The sequence below is a fragment of the Rhinatrema bivittatum genome, chromosome 4, assembly GCF_901001135.1.
Source record: "Rhinatrema bivittatum chromosome 4, aRhiBiv1.1, whole genome shotgun sequence".
In the NCBI taxonomy this organism is placed as follows: domain Eukaryota; kingdom Metazoa; phylum Chordata; class Amphibia; order Gymnophiona; family Rhinatrematidae; genus Rhinatrema; species Rhinatrema bivittatum.
In genome coordinates, this window is record NC_042618.1 from 17,424,397 (window position 1) to 17,449,408 (window position 25,012).

At 43.1% G+C, this 25,012-nt stretch overlaps 1 protein-coding gene across 2 annotated transcripts in view; it reads left to right on the top strand.

Moving 5' to 3' along the window:
• The window catches only part of TDP1 (tyrosyl-DNA phosphodiesterase 1), a 298,041-nt gene that overhangs the window by 14,219 nt on the left and 258,810 nt on the right, over window positions 1-25,012 (top strand). For both annotated transcript variants that reach the window (XM_029597773.1, XM_029597774.1), the window contains exons 2-7: window positions 350-894; window positions 1,709-1,752; window positions 8,010-8,065; window positions 14,573-14,669; window positions 16,183-16,217; window positions 20,651-20,743. In XM_029597773.1, the coding sequence (XP_029453633.1) occupies window positions 350-894; window positions 1,709-1,752; window positions 8,010-8,065; window positions 14,573-14,669; window positions 16,183-16,217; window positions 20,651-20,743 (870 nt within the window). The remainder of the gene's footprint in view (window positions 1-349; window positions 895-1,708; window positions 1,753-8,009; window positions 8,066-14,572; window positions 14,670-16,182; window positions 16,218-20,650; window positions 20,744-25,012) is intronic.

Genomic DNA, 25,012 nt, shown 5'->3' on the forward strand with positions numbered 1-25,012 from the left:
CCACTGATAACTTTGCCTTTACTTTGTTTATCAGCACTTTGCGTCCTGATACTGAACCAGTTTCACACCTAATTTATAGCTTTCTGGCATAGAAGCTGGGCATATTTTTCTTCTCCATCTGCAAATAAAGAGCTGTGTGTGTTCTAAAACTTTTAAAGAAGTGTATGATGTGTTTCATATAAGGCAGTATTTGATACTACAGCTACCCAGAGTAATGGCTGTGGTGACATAGGTGTGGTGCTATTTTATATCTTTAGAACGCAATAAAAGATTAGATGTCAACTATTACTTGGCTGCTTTGATGTGTAACCTCAAGCATAATGTATTCTTTTATTTATTTTATTTGCAGAATAACAAATTCCCAAAAAAGTGAACATGGGAAATGGACACTATCCAGCAGTGATGAAGAAACGACAGAGCCCCAGAAACCATCCACTTCCTCTGTTACTGGAGATCTCAAAGATTCTGGCCCACAGTATCCTTGTTCAGAGGCTAGAAAAGCAGCTGAAAAGAGGAGAAAGCAGCCCTTGAAATTTGAACAGGAAAATGTTTCTAAAGACACCTCGCCAACAAAAAAACTTAAGCCCCCTGCAGATTTGGGCTGGCACCTCTCAAGCAGCGATGAGGAATCTAATACTACAACAAACCCGCAGCCACGAAACTCGGAAAAGGTTTTGGTCAAGGCTGAGAATCCGACTCCTCCCAAACACCCAGAGCTGGATAAAAGAGACGGTGTGCAGCCTGAGAACTCCAAGCCGTGCGGCAAGTACAGGACACCGAGTGACCCCCAAGACGCTTGGGATTTGCTGGAGGCAGGAGAGCCTTTTAGATTCTATTTAACTAAAGTCATGGGTATAAAGGCAAAGTATAACTCTGGAGCACTACATATAAAAGGTACCTCTGATGGCTCATGTGATATTGCAGCGAAAGGCTCATTTCAGCCCTATAAAATTGGTTTAGTTGTTGTTATGGTTCAGGGTGTTATGTCTCACACTGGCATCTAGATGCGTTTTCCATTCAAAATCATTAACGGATTTGTAGCATGCAATAGCAACGTGAGTAGGTGATGTACGCTCGGCGACCTGAATACTTCAGACTCCAGCGGGCGTTCTGCTCTTGGTGTGAAGGACTGTAGCACAGGGCATGCTATCCCAGGATGCAAACAGTCATTTATTACATAGCAATAGTTAGACTGAAATCCGTAGATACCGAGTGGCGCGTCCAAAACCAAACAGAGCCAGTGTCAGCGTTGGGAGTTCTCTTCCCCCCCCCCCCCCCCCCCCCCCCATATCATTGCCTTCTTCCCCTCATTGAAAATCACGTAATATACAGTCAAGCTCTTGAGGATGCTTATGCTTTGGGAAGATGACTTTTTTTTTTTTTGGACCATAGAGAGTGGGCTCGTGGGTCAACTCCTGAGAAATCAGCCATAAATCATGGGGCTGGGTAGGGGGCTTTATAGTCAAAGGAAGCCTCCATTCTGTTTGACTGCTTCCAGATTTCTTTACTGATAAAAAGTATTTCAGACTATTCATGCCAGATGGTGGTCTGCCAGGTCACCGTGTTACGGTTCTGTGAATTGGAGAAATATTGATATTGATTTGCGCTTCCACTGAAATACCAGATGTGTTTGCAAACACGGAAAATGCAAAGAAATTGTGGCCATGTTGGAAGATGTTAAACTGAGCTCCTGTCTTTCTTTTCCCAGACATATTGTCTCCACTGTTCGGCACTCTTCTGTCTTCGGTACAGGTGAGCTGATAGTTGATGGGTTTTTTTTGCGTAGATTAAACATCCAAGCTGTAATTTGTAATGGAATGCAAGTTGGGAACTGTTTGATGCAGGCTGACGTCAGGTATCTTATCCAGTCACGTATGAGAACTTTACTAAGCCTGCCTTTTTTGTTTTTTGTTGTTTTTTTTTTTTTTTCTAGCAAGCTCCTGAAGCAGAGCCAGTATGGGCAGAGCCTGTGTAATTATACATTATTGTTGGGTGTACGGTACCAGAATATTATGCCTGGTGCCTCGGCATACCAGTAACATGTGGCTATAAAGAATCCTTACCTGCACGTCTGAGAAGCACGGCATGGGTGAAAAAGGATTTCGAAAACTTAGACAGCCAAAACGTGTTTTGCTTTTTTTTTTTTTTCCTCTTTTGGCTGTTTTTCTTCTTTCTTTCTTTTGATTTAGGTTCTGCTTTTCAGGCACTTCAAAGTGGGTTACGTTCGGGTGCTTTAGGTATTTCCCAGTCCCCCAAGGGTTCACGCTCTTAAGATGTGGATGCAGTAAGCCGCAATAGCGGCGTTTTGTCTCTTGGCATAATAATGCGGCAAAGCTTTAGGAGCAATGGCGGCCCCAATCTCACAGGGCCATCGTGGCTTTAAAAGGCCAAATAAAAAATAAAAGCCGCTCCAAAAAAGAAAAAAAAAACGTTCAGGAGTCAAAGCAGACCCTCTGCTCATCCCGGGGCCACCACTTGAGGCTGACTTGAACATTTGGGGGGGGGGGGGGGGGGAGGGGATGGAGCTGTCATCACGCAACTAACACTAAATTATTTATTTATTTACATTTAGTTGTTGGGGCTGCCTCAAGTGGCAGCCCCAAAATAAGCAGAGGATCAGCTTTGACCCCTCCCTCTATACTTATTTATTTTTTTTTTTTGCATGGCCCTTTAAATCTAGTGCTGGTCCCGAGGCTCCCATGTTAGATTAGTGTTTCTTAAGGAGGAGGTGTTGATGCAGCTCACAACTTTCTAAGTCGACTGCTTAAGTGATTAACATCAGATTGCCTATTATTGAGCTGCTTTGCATGAATTTGCAAAATTCACGCCTGCAAATCAGCTCATTGTAATAGGGGAGGAAATCTAGATAGGGCTGTGCAGATTATTGTGTCTATCGCTGCAGCAGGGCTCTAACTCGCATTACACAGCCTGTATCGTGCCGTGTACACTGTTTAGCATGCGTCACATCAAACTGCAGGAGGGCTCTATCTCCCAGTAAGGTTTTATCGGAGACGGTGGAGAATGAAGTGACTTGTCCAAGGTCACATGGAGAGGCAGCGGGATTTGGACCCTGGCTCTCAGCCCGCTGCTCCTACCATTAGACTACTTTCTTTATTTTTTTGTTTTTTACTTTTCTTTGCTTTCCCTTTCTTCACCCATAGACCTTCCTCCCACCTTCGGCTTCCAGGTATTCATTCTCAGCATGCTCTTCCTTGGTGGCCCAGGAAGTCAGGATCACTGCAACTTCGCCCTGGTCCCAGGTTTTATTTCCAGTGAATTTTAGGGACCCAGGATTTCTCCAGACTTGAAGCATGGGACAACAGTACTTCTTGCTGTGGATCATACGTAGAGTAAATGTGTAGGCCATAGCTGTTTTACGTCAGGAAGGAATAAGGGGTGAGGTATAGGTACACTTTGCATTTGTCCAGGTTTAGTTCATATAATGCTGAAGGTCAGTTATTCATTTTTCAGTTTCTCTGGTGAAAGAGAAGCAATTTGTGCTGAAATATTAGCTGTAAAGCTCTTTGAAGGTCCTGCTTTTAGTGGGCAGAGAATCCCGGTAGGTGCAATATTTGCAGAAGTTCGGTTGACTTGTATTTAACCTTCAGGCACTGAACAAATAGGAGAAGTTAACCTATTGTATACACAGCTAAAGATCTTGAAAGAGCGAGGCTCCCTCCTTTACTGTGGAGTAGTGCAAAGGCACGTGTGTCTTAAATTATCTAGTTCATATCTCTTTAAGATGCTCTCCCTGCAGTTCTCTTTCATGCCTTGGAGTAGCCACGATGCCCAGAGTTTTATATATGACGACACATCCCTGGAATCAGATACGCAGTATCCAGACCAGTCAGAAATTTATGTACAGCAAAAAAAAACCCCCAAAACACCCCAAAATCTAGCCTTGGAATGACAAAAATATAAGAAAAGACAATCCTTTGAATCCATAAGTGTAGGAAACTTCATTAGCTATACTCCTATAACGTCCCCAGAAGGGAAAGGGGGGAGAGCAGAGAGAGAGGCCGAATAAATGTCAAGGAAAATAGAGAGCGCAGGTTGCGATCCGGTTAAGGCCCAGATGTATGCATATTTGATAGTGTAAATTACATTAGGACTCGGATGATTCTTTCAGCAGCTGGATTCAGTAGATTACATCCTCATAATGGAAGAATCATCTGGAGCTTTGCATTTACTTTTTTTTTTTTTTTTTCATCAAAGCCATTCTGAAAAGTGAAAGGTGCCGTCGACACAGAGTGTGTCCGCTGCTTTGTGTGCATTTTGAGGACTCTCTTGTGTTGAGTAATTGCTAGCATGTCTGGCAGTCTTCCCCACTGGTAATTTATTTCCAAGGCATACTTTTTCTACACACATACAGTGGCTATGGACCATTTTAATGGGTCAGTGCATCAGACTCTCATACATTTAAAGGAGTTTTATTTTTCTGTTCCTTTTTTCTGGCACCTTTCAGAGCCAAAATGTTTTAATGGGGGTCGAAGCATATATCTAAAAAACCAAAACTGACATCCAATTAGAAAAGTCTCTACTCACCTGAGTCAATACTTGGTGGAGGCACCTCTGGCAGCAATTCCAGCTGTGAGTCTCTTGGGATAGGTCTCCACCAACTTTGCACATCAAGATTTGTCAATGTTAGACCATTCCTCTCTACAAAATTGTTCAAGCTCTGTAAGGTTCCTTGGGGAGTGATGATGCAGAGTAATCTTCAAGCCATGCCATAGATTTTCAGTTGTTTGAGGTTGGACTCTGAATGGGGCTACCTTTTTCTTCCTTAGCTGCTCCAGTGTAGCTTTGGCTCTGTGCTTGGCATCGTCATGCTGAAAGGTGACCCTTCCAGCCCAGTTGCATCTTTCTTCAAGGATTTTTCTGTGCTTTTCTCCATTCCTTGTCCCTTTTATCCTGACAAATGCTCCGGTCTCTGCCAGTAAGAAACATTGCTCTAACATGATGCTGCCACCATCTTGCTTCGCAGTAGGAATGTTCTAGGAGTGTGCATTCGTTTCCAACGTATTGGTAATCCGCAACGTATAGGGCCATATTCGTTGTATTCATGGGGAAGCGAAATGTATCGTGATTCCCCACGAATACAACGAATCTTCACCGAATAATTCGGCCGTCTAAAGGAGCGAATTTAAACAAACCCCCTGCAAGACTTTCCAAAACTCCCTGGTGGTCCAGTGGGGGGGTCCGGGAGCCATCTCCTGCACGCACGCTGTCGGCTGCTGGTATTCATAATGGCGCTGATAGCCTTTGACCTTACTATGTCACAGAGGCTACCGGTGCCATTGGTCGGCCCCTGTTACATGGTAGGAGCAATGGATGGCTGGCGCCATCTTGTGCTCCTACCATGTGACAGGGGCTGACCAATGGCACCGGTAGCCCCTGTGACATGGTGAGGGCAAAGGCTATCTGCGCCATTTTGATTACTGGCAGCCGATGGCCCGAGTGCAGGAGATTACTCCTGGACCCCCAGGGACGTTTGGCAAGTCTTATGGGGGTCAGGAGGGTCCCCCCAAGACTTGGCAAAAGTCCCTGGTGGTCCAGCGAGGGTCCGGGAGCCATCTCCTGCACTCGGGCCTTCGGCTGCCGGTAATTCAAAATGGCGCCGATAGCCTTTGCCCTCACTAGGTCACAGGGACCGACCAATGGCACCAGTAGCACCTGTGACCTAGTGAGGTCAAAGGCTATCGGCACCATTTTGAATTACCGGCTCCCGGACCCCCCTGCTGGACCACCAGGGAGTTTTGGTAAGTCTGGGGGGGTCAGGAGGATGGGGGGTTGTAGTTAATTCAATTTTAGCTGGGAAACGAATAAGAATGAACGCATGAACATATCGGGAGCACCCCTTGCCGAATGCAACGTATCTGCCCCCCTACGAATACTGAATGCAACGTATGCTGTCCCTCTGCACATCCCTAGAATGTTCTTTGAGCGATGTGCTGTGTAATTTTGTTAGATCACAAGACCTTTTTTCATATGGCTACAGTCTCCCTAAATGTCCCTTTTACATCAAAGGAGATTCAAGGTGGGCTTTCATGGGCAGGAGCTCTCTTGTTGCCACTCTGCCATACAGATCAGATTCTCTTTTTTTGTTTCTAACCTTCTATTTGGGTAATGAGTGAGCAATATAACTCATGATAATTATCGTACATGCCCATAACAATAGAAAGTAATAAAATATGAAACGGAGCCATAGAAACTAGACAGTTGTTCACTGTTACTCTATATTAACCAAATTTTTTAATACAAATTACAACATAGCAGCATCCCCATACAGACCAGATTCTGAAGTGTTTGGGATATTGTTGCATGCACACATTGACCAGTCTTGCTTAAAGCTCTTTTAGAATTGCCATTGGCCTCTTGTTTGCCTCCCTGATCAGTCTCCTCCCTGCTTGGATGGATAGCCTCATCTAAGCAAGTTCTTGGTGATGGTATACACCTTCCACATCTTAATTATCTTGATTGTGTTCCAAGGCATATTCAAGGACTTTGCAAATTCTTTTATATCTGCCCCTTTCTACAATTTGTCTGAGAGTTTTTGACAGCTCATTGGTGCTCATGGTTGGGTCTTTGCTTTAAAATGCACTACCATGAAGAACTGCTGAATTTCTCCTGTTATGTTAATCTGTGCAAATTAACATAGGTGGAGCTAGTTCACTTGACAAGTGCCTTTAAAAGGTGATTTCTTACACCAGAGCTTGAAGTATTTAGGATTGCTACTGAAGAACAAGGAGGGTGGACACTGATCCAAACAAGCTATCCATGTTTTTATTTCTACTTTTATTTTCTAAGGAATTCTGGGAATATATATTTCACTTGGCATTTGTGGGACAGGATGTGTCGATACATGGAACAAACACTGGTGGTCTGCATTTTACTTCCAGGTGATAAGACCACGTTTTGGAGGGGGGTGTAGACTTTCTGTAGCCACTGTACAAGGCTTGGCATTTAACAAGCGACACCCTGCACGCATCAACATTCATACGAAGAAAGACAAGCGCATGTATACAACTCCTAGAATTTTTTAGATAGTGCAGTTTATAAATACGTTTAAGATAAATCAATATATGGTTTTCTAAAGGAAAAGCATCCAAATATCCAGTCTTTCTTCATGGGATGCTGAGCATCTTTCCAGAGCTGCTGGATGAGGTAATTGCAGCAGGAGTGAGAAGCAGTAAGCCTGGTGCCTTGTACAACAGGTGGGCAAAGGCATACAGGATTCAGGCGACTTGAAAGCGATTTGCCTAGATAGATGTGGCAGTTGATTCTGGCTACCATCCGACTTGTTTTATACAAATAGATTAAGTATAATTTTTTTTTCTTTTATTTATTTAACAGGTTTTCTATACCGACATTAAAATACACATCATGTCGGTTTACATTATAACAGCAGGTAGAAAATACATAGAACAGGGATGTGGGGGTGGATAACCAGCAAAAACAAGAGTAGAGAGGGCTCTAACAGGGAGCCCGAGGCAATAGTTAAAATTAGATAAAAATCCAAGCTTTCAACGCCATATATTTTTTTTTCTTGTCTGTTCGGGAGAGTGTGAAGGCAGAAAGCGTGCTCTTGTTTGTAACGTGGTTGCAGTATGTGCTTCTGTGTAGTTCTTTCCTGACTTAAATACTTGTTCTGCCTTTAGATTTGGCTTTATGGTGGTTATCCGCTGCTCCGGCCCTTTTGCAGGTGTGCATGTGGTGTAGGAGAGACCTGCATTCTGTATGGGATGAGGAGGGCTGAAGACACATGAAAGAGAAAGTAGTGAGGGCAGGGTTTGGAAGTGGCTCTGTAGCCTTTTTGGCAGTTGTTACTTGGGAAATATTGAGCGTGATTTTAATGTTTTAAGTTTCTTCTTAAGGCAATTTATTAACATGTTCTCATCGACCAGAGCAGCCTGCTTTCTTTCTCCTATCATTTTATCTTCATCTGAACAATGTGTTTTAATCCAAAGATACTTTTTTTAATGACAAACTTGTTTTTTTTTCCTCTGAAGTTTAATTATTGCATAGATGTGCCCTGGCTTGTAAAGCAGTATCCAAAGGAGTCCAGGTAATTTTATTTTTTTTCACAGATAATTGTAGCAGTTTTACTTGGATTTAATTTGTATTATGAATTTGATATGTATATTTGATCAATTTTTAATGTGGGTTTTACTGTGGATTTGTGGGATGACAAGTTTTAGCCTTTCCTTCATTACACACAGATAGGAACCTTCATTTTCAGTTTTTATTTTATTTTTTCTGGGAATTTCAATGTGATTAAATAAAAAAAAAAAAAAAAAAAAAATCTGTAGAAAAATCTTTTTCTACTATTTCCCCCCCCCCCCCCCCCACTGTTATAACAAAGTAATTCATTTCCATTGATTTATTTTTTTATTATCACATTGTTATTTCTATGCAAATAAAATAAATTGAAAGGCCCATCGAGTCTGTCTAAGTTCTTCCTGCTGCAGTGTTATAGCCCCCCCCCCCCCCTCACTTATTTGTGTGTATCCCAGCCCTTACTGAGTCTCTCCCACATCTACTGGGAGGCACTTTCTGTGAGGAAATCATTTTGTCATTTCCGAGTTTACTCACTTTGAGCTTTCTGTCACAATCTCTCCTTGTTCTAGAACTTCCTTTTCACAGAAAACTGCTACTTGTGCGCTATTTATACTTTTGAGATATCAGAATGTGTATCCTATTCGTGCCTCCATCTCTGTTTTCTAGGATATACATATTTAGGTCCTCCTCTCATTTCATGGGTCTATTTTGGTAGCCCTTTTTAGGATAGTTTTCTAGTGTCTATATGATTTTGGACAGTCCACTTCAGATGAGGTCGTGGCAATATTTATGTATCGAAGAATTTTCACTTTTTTTTTTTTTTTTTTCTACTGGTTGTACCACTCATGTCCCCTAGCATTCCACCAGTTCTGGCCAGTGCTTTGTCGTGCTGTTTTAACTTTGAGCTCCTTCCTGTTTGGGGCATTAGCAGTACCTCCATCCCTGCATCTGTTGGAGCTCTGCACGACCACACTCTCTTTTTGCACTGAATCTTAGCTGGCAAGCACCTGATAGTGCCATGAGCTTTTTTTTTATATATATATCCTTTCTCATTCTGTCTAGCCCATCAGGGCCATTTGCTTTGTTTCAGATATTAGGAAAGGTTTGTTTCTTTGTTCTGGGTGTTGCATAATCTTTGCCTGCCCCTCTAGCACCCCACTGGATTATCTCACTGATATAATTTTTGTACCATTTTGTAGACCATTCAATTTGGAATTTAACAGTCCTTACACTTAAATTTATTATTTATGGCCAGAACGTACAATAGTGAAAAACAGCCTCAGATTGACCGTATTAAGAGTATTACATTTCATGAGGCGCGTGATGCCGAGCAACCTTTATTATGAAAATCGGATTGCTGAAAAATTAGGTTGAAGTGAAAGCTGGGTTCAGAGGACATGGGGCAAGACTGCTGACGAGTTTTTTATGGAATTTGGTGACAGTCAACTGCTAAAATTGTCTCAAGCCAAAAAATTATTGAAAATTCCAGCAACAAGCAGGAAAAAAGCTATTGCCCTGTTTGCTTTAAAGCCATTTTGCAAGCTAAAGGTGGGCACACCAACTATTAATTATATTGGGAAAATATGGATCGCTCCTTTCTCAATACTGGGTGTCAATCAACAAAGTGAAAAAAAGAACACTATGCTGCACGGATTCATGGAGTAAATTTTAACTCCAAATTACTCTTTGTCATTAAACACCTAATCAAGGACCCATAGTCTTCTATCTCGAGCAACAACTGCTTCTCTAAGAATGCCTGCAACAAATATGCCAATCATTTGTTAGGAAAAATAATTAGACTAAAAACTCTCTGCTTTCCCACCAATCATAGAACATGAAGAAAAACATGCACCAGCTAAATGACCACCTTCGACAATATCTAAACTACAAACCACGCAGATTGTTACTAAAATAAAACCTGCAAATCACCCACTTGACCCCATTCCAGATAGCTCCTTAAAACTAATACATAGCAATCACATCCTTAATCAATTACGGGCCGATACAGTAAAATCACAGGAGAGCGGGCGCATCCCTAGCGCCTGTTTTCGGACAGGAGCGGCGGCTGTCAGCGGGTTTGACAGCCGACGCTCAATTTTGCCGGTGTCGGTTCTCGAGCCCGCTGACAACCACGGGCTCGGACACCGGCAAAATTGAGCGTCCGGTTTTCAAGCCGCGGGCCTATTTCGAATTTTTTTAATTTTTTTTTTTAAACTTTCGGGACCTCCGAATTAATACCAGAGGGTGCCGGCAGAAATTAACGCCTACCTTTTTGGGTAGGCGATAATTTCTTAAAGTAAAATGTGCGGCTTGGCTGCACATTTTACTTACTGAATCGCGAGGGAATACCTAATAGGGCCATCAACATGCATTTGCATGTTGCGGGCGCTATTAGGTTGGGGGGGGGGGGTTGGACGTGCGTTTTCGACGTGCTATTACCCCTTACTGAATAAGGGGTAAAGCTCGCGCGTCCAATCGCTGGTTAACCATGCGCTCCGCACTGTATCGGCCTGTTTACTCTCGGAAGATCTAGTCCCAGACAGGGTGAGACAAGCAGTAATAAAACCTATGCCAAAAATAAAACCAGCAGGTTCTGATAATTGGGGAAAATTATCGACCAATATCTAAGCTACCCTATCTAAAATTCTTGAGAGAGCTGTATTATCACAACTGTGACTACCTAGATAACCATCACATTCTATGTCCAAACCAATTCAGGTTCAGAAAAAATCGCTTGACTGAGACTTTTTACTCATATCCATTATGGACCCTGGTACTAATTGACCTAATGGCAGCCATACCCTACTATGCCATCAGCCGAAAAAAATCAGAATTGATGGCGATGAAATGAAGTGGTTCACCTCCTTCCTATCAAAAAGGACTTTTCAAGTCAAACTGGGCAACCATATTTCTGACGCCTTCCCATTCGATGCAGGTGTCCCCCCAGGCTTTAGCACTCTCTGCAACTCTATTCAACATCTATATGCTTCTCCTACGTAAATTACTATCTGATCTAGGAATCACCTTCTACCTATATGCTGATGTCATTCAGTTCTGCATACCATGCTCCATATCTGTGGAAAATACAATACCGACTCTTGTGACACACTTAAAGGCTGTACAATGTGAACTATCCAAGCTCAAACTAACTTTAAACACAAGAAAACCCTGAAATCATTCTGTTAAGGAGTCTACTTATAGCGATTCCGCAGACACTTGACCTGGGTAACTTCAATATTACACCCTCAGACCAAGTGCGGGACTTAGGTTCTCGTCAATCTGTATTCCTAACAATGGAAAAGCACGTAAATGAATTAATCAAATCGGGCTATGCTGAACTGCACTTACTATATAGACTAAAACCATTGCTGACTCATGTAGACTTCCGCACGGTCCTGCAAACCCTCATCTTCTTACACTTAGACTACAATCTAATGACTCCACTGTCTCCTTCTCAAAACAAGCAACCCTCAACCATACTTATGTATATAGTATTTAATTTGTATATTGTTTAATTGTTACTAATCTATCCTCTCTCTTCCTCCTTCTCCCAGTTCTGCTACCCTTGTTAAATGTAACTGCACCTTCTGTCACCACAGTTCCAGTTTGATGTATCTACTGCACTCAAGTTTTATGTAAACCAGCAAGATATGTTTTCATGATTGCCGGTATATAAAAACCTTAAATAAATAAATACTGTAAATCACTTTTACTTGGAGTACCTGTCTTCTAAAAAAAAACTATTACAAAATGCCGTAGCTAGACTTAACAGGATCCAAGAAATTTGACCACATCTCGCAATCACTGATGGCTCTATATTGGCTACCTGTAAATTCTGAATCCATTACAAAGTCTTAACATTAATACATTCCTCCCTCCATTCTGACAACACTGGCCTTGTAGGGGTGGCGCTATAACCATACAAGCCAGAGAGATCATTAAGATCTCATAATAAAGGATTACTGGCTATTCCATCATTACAGAATACACATCTGACAAAAATAAGAGACCGCATGTTCTCCATAGCAGGCCCTGTACTTTGGAACTCTCTACCCGAGACTCTACCACTGACTCCAGAAACAAAGAAATTCAGACATGACCTAAAAACATGGCTATTTTAAAATGCCTATAACCTAACTTAAAATTTTCTGAACACAGAGGATGCACCTATAAGGACAAATTCATTAAGAACCTAACTGTTGATCTAAATACCTCCCATCACTTTCCAACCACGTCCAAATAAACCTAACTGAAGCACATTTTATATTCCACCAACCTTTATATCCTTCCGGTACCTTGAGTTAGGTGCTAGACTGTGTGGCAGGAATGCAGCAGTCCAGCAGCAACCAAAGAATCTGCTTGCACTGGGCCACTGCTGCTCCTTGGAGCTAGGCCTCTGAAAGATTGAATCTCCTGGCCAACAGGACCTGGGGGGGTCACACAGAGATGGTGCATTCAGGATTCAAGGGTAGGAAATCTAGCAGGAGAGAGGGCATCAGAGAGGCTTTTTCCCCCAAAATGTATTAGGTTTTTGAAACAATGAGCTACGAACATCAGAAGATGTAACACAATATGTTTACTAATTTCACAACCTATCTTACATGATTTATATTTATTTATTCCTATCTCTCTTATTCCTAGCTACTATAGCTACCAAGTTTAATCCCCCTGATATATTGTAACTTTGCTATTTTCAGCCTTCTTGTTTTTTGGTTACTTTCGTTTAACCCTTGTTCCATGTAAACCGGCCTGATATGAATCCCATTCATGAAGTCCGGTATAGAAATATTTTAAAATAGTACATCCCTGTATATCTTTTTCACCCCGATTACATTAGTCAGCGTATGTGTCTATCTTTTAAATGTATGTTATATGATCACATTAAGTTAATGTACCTGTCAATCTATAATATGTATGTCATGTTGTTGAAATGGCTAAATGAATAGACATAGTCCTTGACTCCCATGTAATGTAGTCTAGCAAACCCTGAGCTTGAGCCCAAGCATCAGAGAGAGAGACTCTGTCTCTCATGATTTTTTATGGACCCAGAAATTTTTGCGGCTCTTGTGTGTGGGGTTTTTTTTTTTTTTTTTTGGGAACCTTGCGGGGTGTGAATCTCTTCTGCATTGCTTCTTGTTTCAGAGACCTCTGAAAGATGCTGTAGTCCAGTGCAGGCATTTGTCTGCCCAAAGTAACCTTTTCAGAGCTTGCATTATTACAGACTTCTGTTTTTTAAAAATATACTTGTGCGTGTATATGCCATGCTCTCAGCTGTTGCTGAAGGAAGGAAAATAATAAGCTCTGAGAAATGGGTGCAGGCAACATCAAACACAGAGGATGATCTTGGAAAAAATACACCCTGCAGCATTTTTTTGTCTTACGGCAAGCAACCTCTATGCTGCTCCAGGGCAACCAGGCAAAATGAGAAATGACATGTAATGCAATGCATCAAAATGCCATTAAAGTGCTTCAGAAGAATAGTTTGGAATGTGCACTTTAGTGAATAACAACATCTGTGCACTCATCCAGAAAAGCCAATTTGCTTGCTCCAATCTGCAACCATCTCCTTATGAACTGTGAATCAGTTATTTACTCTTTCGGATAATAGAAGGACCAGGGGGGCACTCCATGAAGTTAGCATGGGGCACATTTAAAACTAATTTACTCAACGCACAATTAAACTCTGGAATTTGTTGCCAGAGGATGTGGTTAGTGCAGTTAGTGTAGCTGGGTTTAAAAAAGGATTGGATAAGTTCTTGGAGGAGAAGTCCATTACCTGCTATTAATTAAGTTGACTTAGAAAATAGCCACTGTTATTACTAGCAGTAGTAACATGGGATAGACTTAATTTTTGGGAACTTGCCAGGTTCTTATGGCCTGGTTTGGCCTCTGTTGGAAACAGGATGCTGGGCTCGATGGACCCTTGGTCTGACCCAGCATGGCAATTTCTTATGTTCTTAGCTCTGCCCAAAGGCATCATGGGAAAACAAGTTTGGTCACAGGCATGCCAGAAAAAACCTTCTGGAGAAAGTGCCCACTGCTGACACAATGCAGGCTTATAAAAAGAGAGCACGTCAAGGCTGCGTTCCGGGGTTTGTGGAGGAGAGGGAGATGGTGGTAGTGCTGCCAGAGACTCCCAGCATGGGTAGGGGGCCCTGAGGTGTAGTGAAAGGCACAGAACTAGAGTAGAGGTTTCCATAATGTTCGAGAAGAATTATGTGGTGATTCTGCTGTTTGGTTGATGAAAATCTTGCCAGGCTGAAAAATGGATATTGGCTTTCGTTTTAGCTTGTTTTACCTTAGGAACTTCAATGATTTAGATCTGTGCTATTAGGATAAAATGAAATTTAAATCCAGTTGCATGTTCTTATAAAATGTATGTGATATGTACTGCAGTGCCTGGAGGAAATAATCTTGAATGGGGCCCTTGCTTCCTCCAGATTTGTCCTTTTTGGCATAAAGTGGTACTAAGAGATGCAAATATGAACATTTTCTGTTTTGAATTCTTTCTAAGGGACAAACCTTTGCTGATAGTTCATGGTGAAAAGCGAGACTCGAAGGCTACTTTGCACGAAGAAGCCCATCCTTATGAGAATGTTCGCTTGTGTCAGGTAAGGGAAATCTCGGGACCGTGGTTATACTACCTGTCCTTTTTTTAGTTCTGCGCTGGACAGCATATTGATTCCTTGATATAATTGCTCCTGTGTTGTGCTTCCCCAGGCACATCTGCTATAATGGTTTTTTAGCCTGATAATGTTCAGGTGAATGTAAAGCAACAGAAGCTGCTCCTTATCCACATAACTCCCTCAGTAAGCTCAGCTGCAGTTCGCTTGTAAATATTCCAGTGAGTACAGGAAATTCACAAACTTGTAGCACATCAAGTACAGAACCCCCAGGTAGGAAGCTTTCCCAGCTAAGCGCTGCCCTGTAACTTGAGCAGGCCATGGTTATACCAGGACTCGTGCAGGAGTTGCACCTTACGATTTGCACAGTGGTGCAGACGAGCGGGCTCTCGTGACGCCGGCCTGGCCTGCTAGTGTACAAGAAATGTTCACTTGAACAAGACAATCTGAACCTTAAGCTAAACGTGTTATAAGGAAATGATGTTTTGAAAGCAATGTGTTTAAGCTGCAGATTAAAATTTCAGCTTGCAGTTGTGGTAAAGCCCCTGATCGTCCTGTGATCTTGCTGCTTAAAATAAAGGGACTTGGGCAAGCCTTGTAGCTGGGTGGGGTGCAGATGGTCGGAGTTTGGAGCTGGTGAGATCTAATTACTTTGGCTATGTGCTTAGACCTTGACCGGAGTAAAAGGAGAGTACCGTAGGGTTCAGCCCTGGCAGACCTTTTCCTTCTAGGCCTTGGACAACAGGGAGTCGAGGTTTAGAGAAGGGAAGGAAAACGGGGCAGAAAGTGCAATGCGTATTTTTATTAGATACAGGATGTGCTTTTCTGAACGGTACTGGAAGCAGCAGTGCCTCCTTATGCCAGCAGCTTGGAAAATGTATGACAAGTGAGGGGAGGTAAAAGACCCAACGAAGCTGGAAAGTTTCCCTGGGGGGGGGGGGGATTTGAGAAGTAATGGGTTGGCCTTGCTCCTTGCACCCGTGTAACCCCTCTCCTGGACGGGCTCGCCCGTTACCCAGTGACTGATTTGAAGAGGCAACGTTCTGTAACATGCCACCCAGCCATATCTCCGCATCCTGGAAGACTTGTCTGAAAAACCTTACCAGCTTTGCAGGACCTGTTCTGCGACTGCCCTTCGCCAGTTGGGATACCTCGTCGTGTTGTGCCTGCATAAGAATTATCCAAGGATTATGTGCATGAACCTTCAGGATAGTGTCTGCGAGAGGGCTCTGCGTGCTCTCACTTCATGCACATCTTTGGATGATTCGTGTGTTGGTGAAACCAACAAAAGGGTGTCTCACCCTGCCAAGAATCCCAGTTTTCCTCATGTGTTGCTGCTTTTTAGTACTCAAAATATTTAGCATGCTATTTTTGTGTTCTCCGCTAGAGAGCAGTAAACTCCTAAAAGATATTGCAGTAAAACTCCCCATTTGCTTAGAAGATAAAAGAAGCAAATACAGATCCTTTAAAAAGTGACTTTCTTTTTTTTTTTCTATTCAAGGCAAAATTGGATATTGCTTATGGTACCCACCACACGTAAGTGATCGACATCACCATAAAAAAAATATAAGGGCTGATTTCACAGAGATGTTAATTTAACGTGGTCTATTTACCAGTCTGCTTAAAGGTGTGGCGTGTTTTTTTTTTTTAATTTTTGTCTGAGAGATGAAAGGATTGATGCAGATTGCAGTGGCGACCCATTGTTTAGCAAGCTGCTGCTCTTGCATGCCTGGCGTGATGTACGTAGGAAGAGGCCGGTTACTGTGCTGCATTTCATACATCATGAAAAGGAGTTTTTTGGCAAGTAACTATTACTGTAAGGCAGTCCTGTGAGTCTCTTCAAGACTAAGAAAGGGTCTGCTCGTTCTTCTGTCCACATCCGAAAAGACTGAGGGGCCTAATTACTAATTGGCGTTGTTAAATTGATGCGTGCTTTATCAGCTGAATGTGGCATATAACGCCTGCACAAGTGTTATGGATAATGCTGAAACATGTGGCCAAATGCAGCGGAAAAATGAATAAGCCTATCGCATGTAAAACAGGTAGCTAATAGTGAAAAGGCTTAACAGATCGCAGGAAAGCTTTGGTGATCTGCAAATAGGCCATGGTAACATTAACCTCAAGAAGTGCAGTTAACTCTCCCTTTCCCGCCCCTCCCCACGGGATCCTTAAAATGGCAGCTAGCCATGAATGATACACCTCCCTCTCCACCCACTACCCAAAAAAATCCCACTCTTGCCCTCTGGAGCCCTCCACATGGGGGAAAAGGGAGAGCGTGGAGGCAGCTGGTGCCCCTCTGGGACGGGAGGGACTGGGACTGAGGGGCTCCAGCTGGTAAACGGGGGAATTGGGTGGGAATGGGGTGTGAAGCCAAGGGGTAGAGAAAGGAAATGGGGTTGGGATTTAAATGCAGGGGAGCATCGCTCAGTGCTGGCTTCTCCTTGGCAGATTTGCCTCCCTGGGGGAGCTGGAAATGTGAGCTGCGGCCGGGAGCGCATTCACTCTTCTGGCCGTGGTATTGCATGTTTTTGGCGCAAACACAGTGGGTTCTTAAAGGGTTTTAACACCCTTTAGTAAATCCTGCAATCGTGGGAGGGCACTAAAATACGTGAAACACGTGTTAAAGCTTGTTTTTTACTTCAGTAAATAGGCTCCGCAGTGAATAAACTCCTGCGCGTCAAAGCTCATGTGTGGATGCTATAAAGTTTCAAATTTTGCCTTTTTCTGCAGTTGTCTTGCTTTCTTTAATTACAACTTTTTATTTGTGGAATCTGTGTATGTTATTTCAGGCTCCAGGCTGTCTGTCCGTCAGCTCAGTTGGTAGTTCAGGCGAATAAGGCCCCCGAGTTGTAAGAAGACAGATGGAGTGAGTCTGTCCCTGAAGGCATTCAGCAAGAACCCAGCCTCAGTCAGGTTCTTGCAGGGTAATAGGATTTCCCCTAACGTGTGGTAGCACTGCTCTTTCAGCTCCACATGCAGTTCGGGTTATGTTTTTTTGCAGTAAGGCCATTTGTAAGTGCTTTGTCCTGGAACCACTGTGATGCCCACATCAGGAGTTGGAAATCAGCCTGTTTAAATCTTCATTTGTAGGGTAAGACATTTGACCAACTAAGGGCCTGATTCATCATGGCACTTTCCCATAGACACAGAACGGGAGAAGTGCCTTAGTGAATGAGGGCCTAACACTGGGCGTCGTGATTTATTATACAAGTTGCCTGACCACTGGTGTGTGAAGCAAAAGACTGGTAAAGACAGACAGAAATGTATGGAAGTGCCAGAGGCTGTGGCATAGTTTTATTTTTCTCTGTCAAGTCTTTCAGGTATAGAATGGACTTGCTTGTAGTCTGGATGCACCGTATGTAATGATCCTAGGTCACGTTGGTGTTGTGGTCCTGCACAACTGCTAAGCTGGATGGTAGCGGCAGGGCAAGGACCGGGTATTTAATAAAGCACTTTGCAGTCTGTGGCCTGGGATATTTACAGGTTGTGTTTGGGGCTCTGCCATGTGGCTATACTTTTTTTTTTCTCCCCCCTGGAGCCTTTCATTCTCAAGTACCCGTTTCTAAGGCAACCTTGAGAGAATCGGGAACGGTGGATGATTGTGTGTCCCGTTTTCAGTGTCTGGCTGTAACCGAGTCTCTCTCTCTCTTTGTGAAATTCTGACCATAAATTACTGGGCAATTATACAGATACAATAAATTGAATTTGAATGTCATGTCCTACTTTGTATTTAAACTTGGAACATTTTGTTTTACATGCCTGGCTTAGAAAAGAAATCCTTTTCAGTCTGCAGAAATGGCTGTGTGTTGGAAAAGCAGCAAGGAGTTTTCGGCACTGGTCATATTCTTTCCTTTTGTTGTTTTTTAATAGGAAATTTGTATATATATATATTGGGTACCGTGTCCGTATCATCCGAAACCTTTTCAAGGAGCTGTGAGGCAGCTAGATCTGCGAGTATTGCGTCACATGGCCGGGTTCAGCTGGTGCTTTTTGTGGTTTTACTGCACCCACACTTGCTAGCTGGGGATCTCTGCAGTGTCGCTACAGTTCGGTGAGATGGCGGGTGGGAGTGGGGAAGATGGTTTTAACTAAGATGTCCCTTGCCCTTCTCCTTTGATGCTGAGTGAAAGCGGTAGCTGGCTTAGTTACATGTGTTTAGTGACAGATGAAGAAGAGCTGAGTTCTCCGTGCAGAGAGCTGCCCAGTGCTGCGGGGGCCTCTGAGATGTTTCGTGTCGGTCATCGGCCTCCCTGTGGAAAGTCGGGGGAAGGGGGGGGGGGACACATGCCGGTGGCTTCAAATGGATGCCTCATGTAGCACCAGGGTGCAAGCTTCGAGGCAGGTTTCTTACAGCTTGCGTGGGTCGAGAATGTCTTCTCCAGCCAGGAGGTCCTTGAATTTGGAGCAGAGGCGTTGCCTTTACCTCGGTGCACGCTTCAGTGGTCCTGTGTTAGAGACGAAAACCTCCTTTGCCCCCTCCCTCTATTGAGCAGGGACTGTCTTTTTGTATGTTTTGTCGTGTAGCGCTAGAGAAACGTTTAGTAAGAGTAGTAGGACCTCCATCTGTGGCTTCAGGGCTCTGTGGTGTCCGTGGCTTCTTGCTGTCCTTCCTATTTCTCTTTCTCTGCAGTCCTTACCTTTCCTGTTCAGCTGACATTGCTGGATCCCCTGGTTTTCTCCCATTTTCTTTTACATGAATTAAGTCAAGTACTGCACCTGCAAATTGTTTTCCCTCCGGGGCTATGCACCCAGGACTGCACTGGGTCCATCTAGCAACTCTTGCCATTCCTTCAGAAAGACTGTATGTCTGTCTGTCTTTGTTCAGCTTTCCTCCCTTGTGGTCTAAACTACGGACCTTTTTGGGCTACATTGTTCACCATTTATATAAGAGTACTCCTAGGGGTGCATGCAGTTCAGCCAGTGGCTGTCTTACATCAGCACCCCTACATTAACAACAGTGCTGTGTGGCTCTCCAGCCTCCATGGGGCAGGCAGTGCAGACAGGGAGAGAACTCACATGGTCCCCCCCACTCTCGAATCAAAGGGAGCGAGGAGGCCAAGGCACCCATGAACCTGTCAGGATGGACCAGAGAAGGGAGAAGCCAGTGGGCTGCAGGCAGCCAGCTCAGTTACCTTGCTGCTCCCAACCCTCGAAGGGAGTCCCATCCAGTGCTGGGTGCACGCTCTCACGGTCTGGAAGATGAGGAGGAGCTCCCGGCTCTCCGTGCCTTGCATGCTACCACGCTCTAGGGCTCCTGCTGTAGCTGGGAGGACGAGGCATGCATGCTTACACATGTTCTCGGAAAGGAGAGGGTCCTGCTAAGAGCAGAGTCCCGCTGTTGGCCTGGATAGGAGCCTCGGGCGGGGACTCTTTTTCTGTGGCACAGCGGAGGCGCGCTGCTTGGGAAACGCTGTCTTCCATTACCAGGAAGGGAGGAAGAAGCAGTTGATGAGCACAAGGCTTCTCAAAGCAGAATGCAGTACCTGGGACTTGAAGGGCATGCATTTAATTTCTCCAGGGTTTGGCAGAGTGCAGTGGGGGTTGGGCCCCAGGTTAATGAATCTGCAGGGAGAAATGCATGAGGTAAAACGTGATGATTTTCCAACTAAAGACCCACCTAGAAGGTAATAGACACATTTTGAAAAATAGGAAACTAGATGGCTAGAGACAGCTTGTTCAAAATGTAACCAGTTAATGTAGGAACTTTACCAAACTCCTCTTGTAGGCTGGTGGCTTCTTGTCTCATCTTGTTTCTGGTAATTCCATCATTTAGCTGGACTGGGTTTTTTGGGTTTTATTTTTCTTAAAGTGCCAGGTTTACTTTATTTATTTGATATCCCAGACTTATGTTAAAATCATTAGAGTGGTTTACAAAAGCAGCACATGAAATAACAAACATAAGAGCTCGGAAGTTATTTTTCCTGTTTCTTTCTTTACAGGAGTTATTTTTCCTGTTTCTTTCTTTACAGGAAAATGATGATCCTGTTGTACAAAGAAGGCCTTCGGGTCGTGATACACACGAGCAACCTCATTCATGACGACTGGCACCAGAAAACTCAAGGGTATGTGCAGTTTCCATCATGGGGATAGGAGGACGGGAAGAAGCTTGTTGACTTTGAGTTTTCGTGGCAGCTGTAGGTAGACTTTGGTACAACGTGTGTGTTTTGTAAACTAAGGGCCGGTTAGGGCAAAAAACTACCAAAAACGTGCAAGGCTGTCAGTTTGCACAAAGCTTGAAATCCATGCCCGTGAATATAACACCCTGGAACTTCTGGGAGACCAGAAATTCCTCAGAAAAACTGCACAGGAGTGGCCAAATATTTAGAAAATGTGGGTGGCATCCAATGTTTTTAGGAGCAAGGGGCAACATTTTTTTCCTTTTTAAACAATTTTATCAAAAAACTTTTTTTTTTTTTTTGCTTTTCTTCGCTCTCCTCACCATCCAGCCTTTTTCTCAGCCATCCTTTTCCTCTTTTGTAGGGCTTGGCAGTGGCATCTATTGGTGCCCTGGCAATAGGCGCCCAGCGCCAAATTTTAGGCACCTGTCCTTCTCTTGATCCTTTAAAAGCAGCGAGGGCCCAGGGACGCTCCTAGGAGACCATACTATTGGATTCACTTTCATTGTATTGTATAGAATATTCTCCTATGCATCTGGAGCTGATTTTTTTTTTGCTGGCATTTTCCTTGGCAAATCTCCCCAAAATACATGGAGATACTTTGCCCCATACTCCAACCAGTGGGACTAGTAAGGACTCTTACAAAGATTTATGGTTTTGGATACTTCTGGGGATCTTCCTTTTCTTTTGAAATGAGAGCTCCATAGCCTAAGAATCCTGCTTTAATGGATCATCAGTGATTGTCGTTTCTTCCTTACCACAGTCATTCTGTTTCATTAATCTTTTTAAATAGTGGCATTGTATGGCTGTTGATGACACAGCAAATGGAAGGCTAATTGAATTCCCTGTTACTACTCCAAAGCCCTAGTCGCCATGAAGAAATATGTATAACCCAAAATGGAAACAAACAACTCCAATACCATCACTGTGTAAATGCAAGTAAATATTCAAACTTCTTGGTATGCACACACTTGCCCTAATGCTTCAGGAGAAGCCTTTTTCCTTTCCCGGGTCATAGACTGTGCCTCTGTTAGATTAGTGAGTTTGAGACCAGCTGCGCCCTGTGCATATCAGTGAAGTGCAGAGTAATTTCAGTTTCTGACAAATGAAATGAGTCACCAGCACCGGTTCTGCAAGCTCAAACTTGCTTGTGCTGTTAGATTCATTTTGTAAATTCTAGTGCATTTAGTGCTCCGGAAGGGTCCCAGATTAACAGTACTGGAAACCAAAAGTCCTCACAAGTCCATAGAGCTGCAGACCATAGGAAGAAGCAGTGCAAACTTTCTCATATTACCCTACCATGGCACCTCAGCTCTGTTCTGAAATGGTCCTCTCTAGGGGCAGAGGGGAATTTGTTGTTCATGCTTTTTCAGTCTTTGAACTCTTGGCTGAGTAAGGATGGATGCCATTTTATGGTGGTTTTCAGTGATGGGACCCTGTCCAGTGATCGGGACCAACTCTAAGCTAACCAGCAAACTGAAATTAGCAACCCCCCGCCGCCACCACCAAAAACACAAGTGCATGCGGCACCAGCTCTAGGGAAAATGGCACCCTGGGTGAAAATCATTGATGGTGCTCCTCGGGAGCAAAGGGTAAGGTAGTCAGACTTTGGGGTGGCGGGAGAAGGATGACCCCTGACCCCAGATTGACATGGACTAGCAGCAATGGATACACTTTCTCTCTTCCCTTGGAATCAGCCCATCCCCCCCCCCCCCCCCCCCCCCAAACTACCAGCACCATTCTAGTGCTGGCCTTAAAAATTGAGACATAACATTCTCCAGATATAGAAATGCTACATCTGCAGAATAAAAATATATTTTTTCAGTTTCTAGCAATCATGTATCCCTGGATCACACATCACCAGCAGAACTGAGCCAACAAATTTCCAACACAACTTTAAAAATTTTGTCTAAATAACTAAGAAGTAGAACATATCCCTAGACAATGCCTTGGCCTGAGATTAACTTTATCTGGCAACTTGGCTGTAAGACATTGCAAAACAAAAACTCATTAGAGCCCTTCATAAATAAAGAAGGCTCTGGCCAGTTCTAGGTACCCCGTAAAACTATTTTTAAAATCATCTGACAGCATTGCATTAACAATTTTAAAAAATGAATACAAGATCTTATGCAGATGATGTTTAACCCCTCAGATTTCACAAAATATACCTATAGGTATAAGAATAGAGACCATAGAGCATGCATAGAAATGTGCAGATAAAACCTGAACTGGAAATCACAAGTCAGATGCTGTATGCAGTGCAACATTACCATTCCTCCGAAAACATCAAACCGAAGAGGATGTTGTAGAGATACCTGTGCTGGAAATTGTATTCAATGATGGTGATTTCCTGTTTCACTGTGATACTAATCATGGTGAAGCAGGAAAACATAATAAGGCAGATTGACAAACTCACCTGGACCAGATTGTATACATTCACAGAGTTCTGAAAGAACTAAAAAATGAAATTGCAGGTCTGTTATTGGTAATTTGTAACCTATCGTTAACATCATCCGTCATGCCTCAACATAGTAATGACAGCAGATAAAGACCAAGTGATTCATCTAGTCTACCCAGCAACTTGCTTATGGTAGTAACTGCGGCCACGTGTAAGTTAACCCCATGTGTTCTCTTAAGGGTTGTAACCTCTGTTCTGTGTAGGTGGTTCCCATGCAGAAATGTTACACCATCCCTTTCTTCAAGCCTTTAGGGATCCGCAGTGTTTGTCCCATGCCCTTTTGAATTCACTGCTCTCACCTTCACCACTTCTTCTGGGAGGGCATTCCAGGCATCCACCACCTGCTTTGTGAAGAAATATTTCCCGATAGTGGTTCTGAGTCATCCCCCCTGGAGTTTCATATCCTTGGTTCTACCGTTTTTCCTTTCCAATGGAAAAGGTTTGAAGTTGGTGTATCAGATACCTAACAGGTATTAACAATGCACAAACATCAAACCTTTTCTGTTGGATAGGAAACTGTAGAACTGAAGATTGGAGAGTGGCCAATGTTAGTCTCCGAAGGTGATCTGGGGAACCTATAGACCAGTGAGCCTGACTTCAGTGCCAGGAAAAATAGTAAAAACTGTTCTAAAGATCAGAATCAAAAATAGAAAGGCATATGCTTTAATGGGACACAGGATTTACACAATGGAAATCTTGCCTCAGAAATCTGCTACATTTTTTAAAGGGGTTAATGAACGTGGATAATGGTGAGCTGGTGGATGTAGTATACTTGGATTTTCAGAAGGTGTTTGAAAAAGTGCCCTATGAGACTCCTGAGAAAAAAAAATTGTCATGGGATAGGAGCGATGTCCTATTGTGAATTGCAAACTAGTTTAAAAAAAAAAAAAAAGAAACTAAGAGTAAATGTTCAGTTTTCTCAGTGGAGAAAGGTAAACAATGGAGGATTTGTACTTGGACTGGTGCTATTTTAATATATTTATAAATGATCAGGAAAGGGGAATGATGGGTGAGGTGATTAAAATTGCAGACAAAAATATTTTGAGTTAAATCACAAGCGGATTGTGAAAAATTACAGGAGACTGGAAGATTGGGCATCCATATGGCAGATGAAATTTTAATGTGGACAAGTGCAAGGTGCACATGCGAAAAAGTAACCCATACTGTAGTGTGCGTCAGCTGTCAAAAAAACAAAGGACTTATTAGGAAAGGAATGGAGAATAAAACAGCAAATGTCATAATGGCTCTGTATCACTTCATGCTGAGGTCACAGTTCAGGTCACTGCGTTTCATAAAAGATATAGTTGCAGTGGAACAGGTACAGAGACCAACATGATAGAAAATGGAACGGCTCCCCTACGAGGAAAGGCTAAAGAGGTTAGGGCTGTTCAGCTTGGAGAAGACGTGGCTGAGGGGGATATGATAGAGATCTATAACATCATAAATGGAATAGAACGGGTAAATATAAATAGGTTATTTACTCTTTAAAAAAAAAAAAAAAATACAAAGACTACGGGACAGGGCATTAAGTTAGTAGCACATTCAAAGCAAAACGGGTAAAACTCTTTTTCACTCCACGCACATTTATGCTCTGGAATTCATTGCCAGAGGATGTGGTTTAAAGCAGCTAGTGTAGCTGGGTTTAAAAAAGGTTGGACAAGTTCCTGGAGGAGAAGTCCATAAACTTTTATTAACTAAATAGACTTGGGGAATAACCACTACTTATCACTGTGGGATCTATTTACTGTTTGGAATCT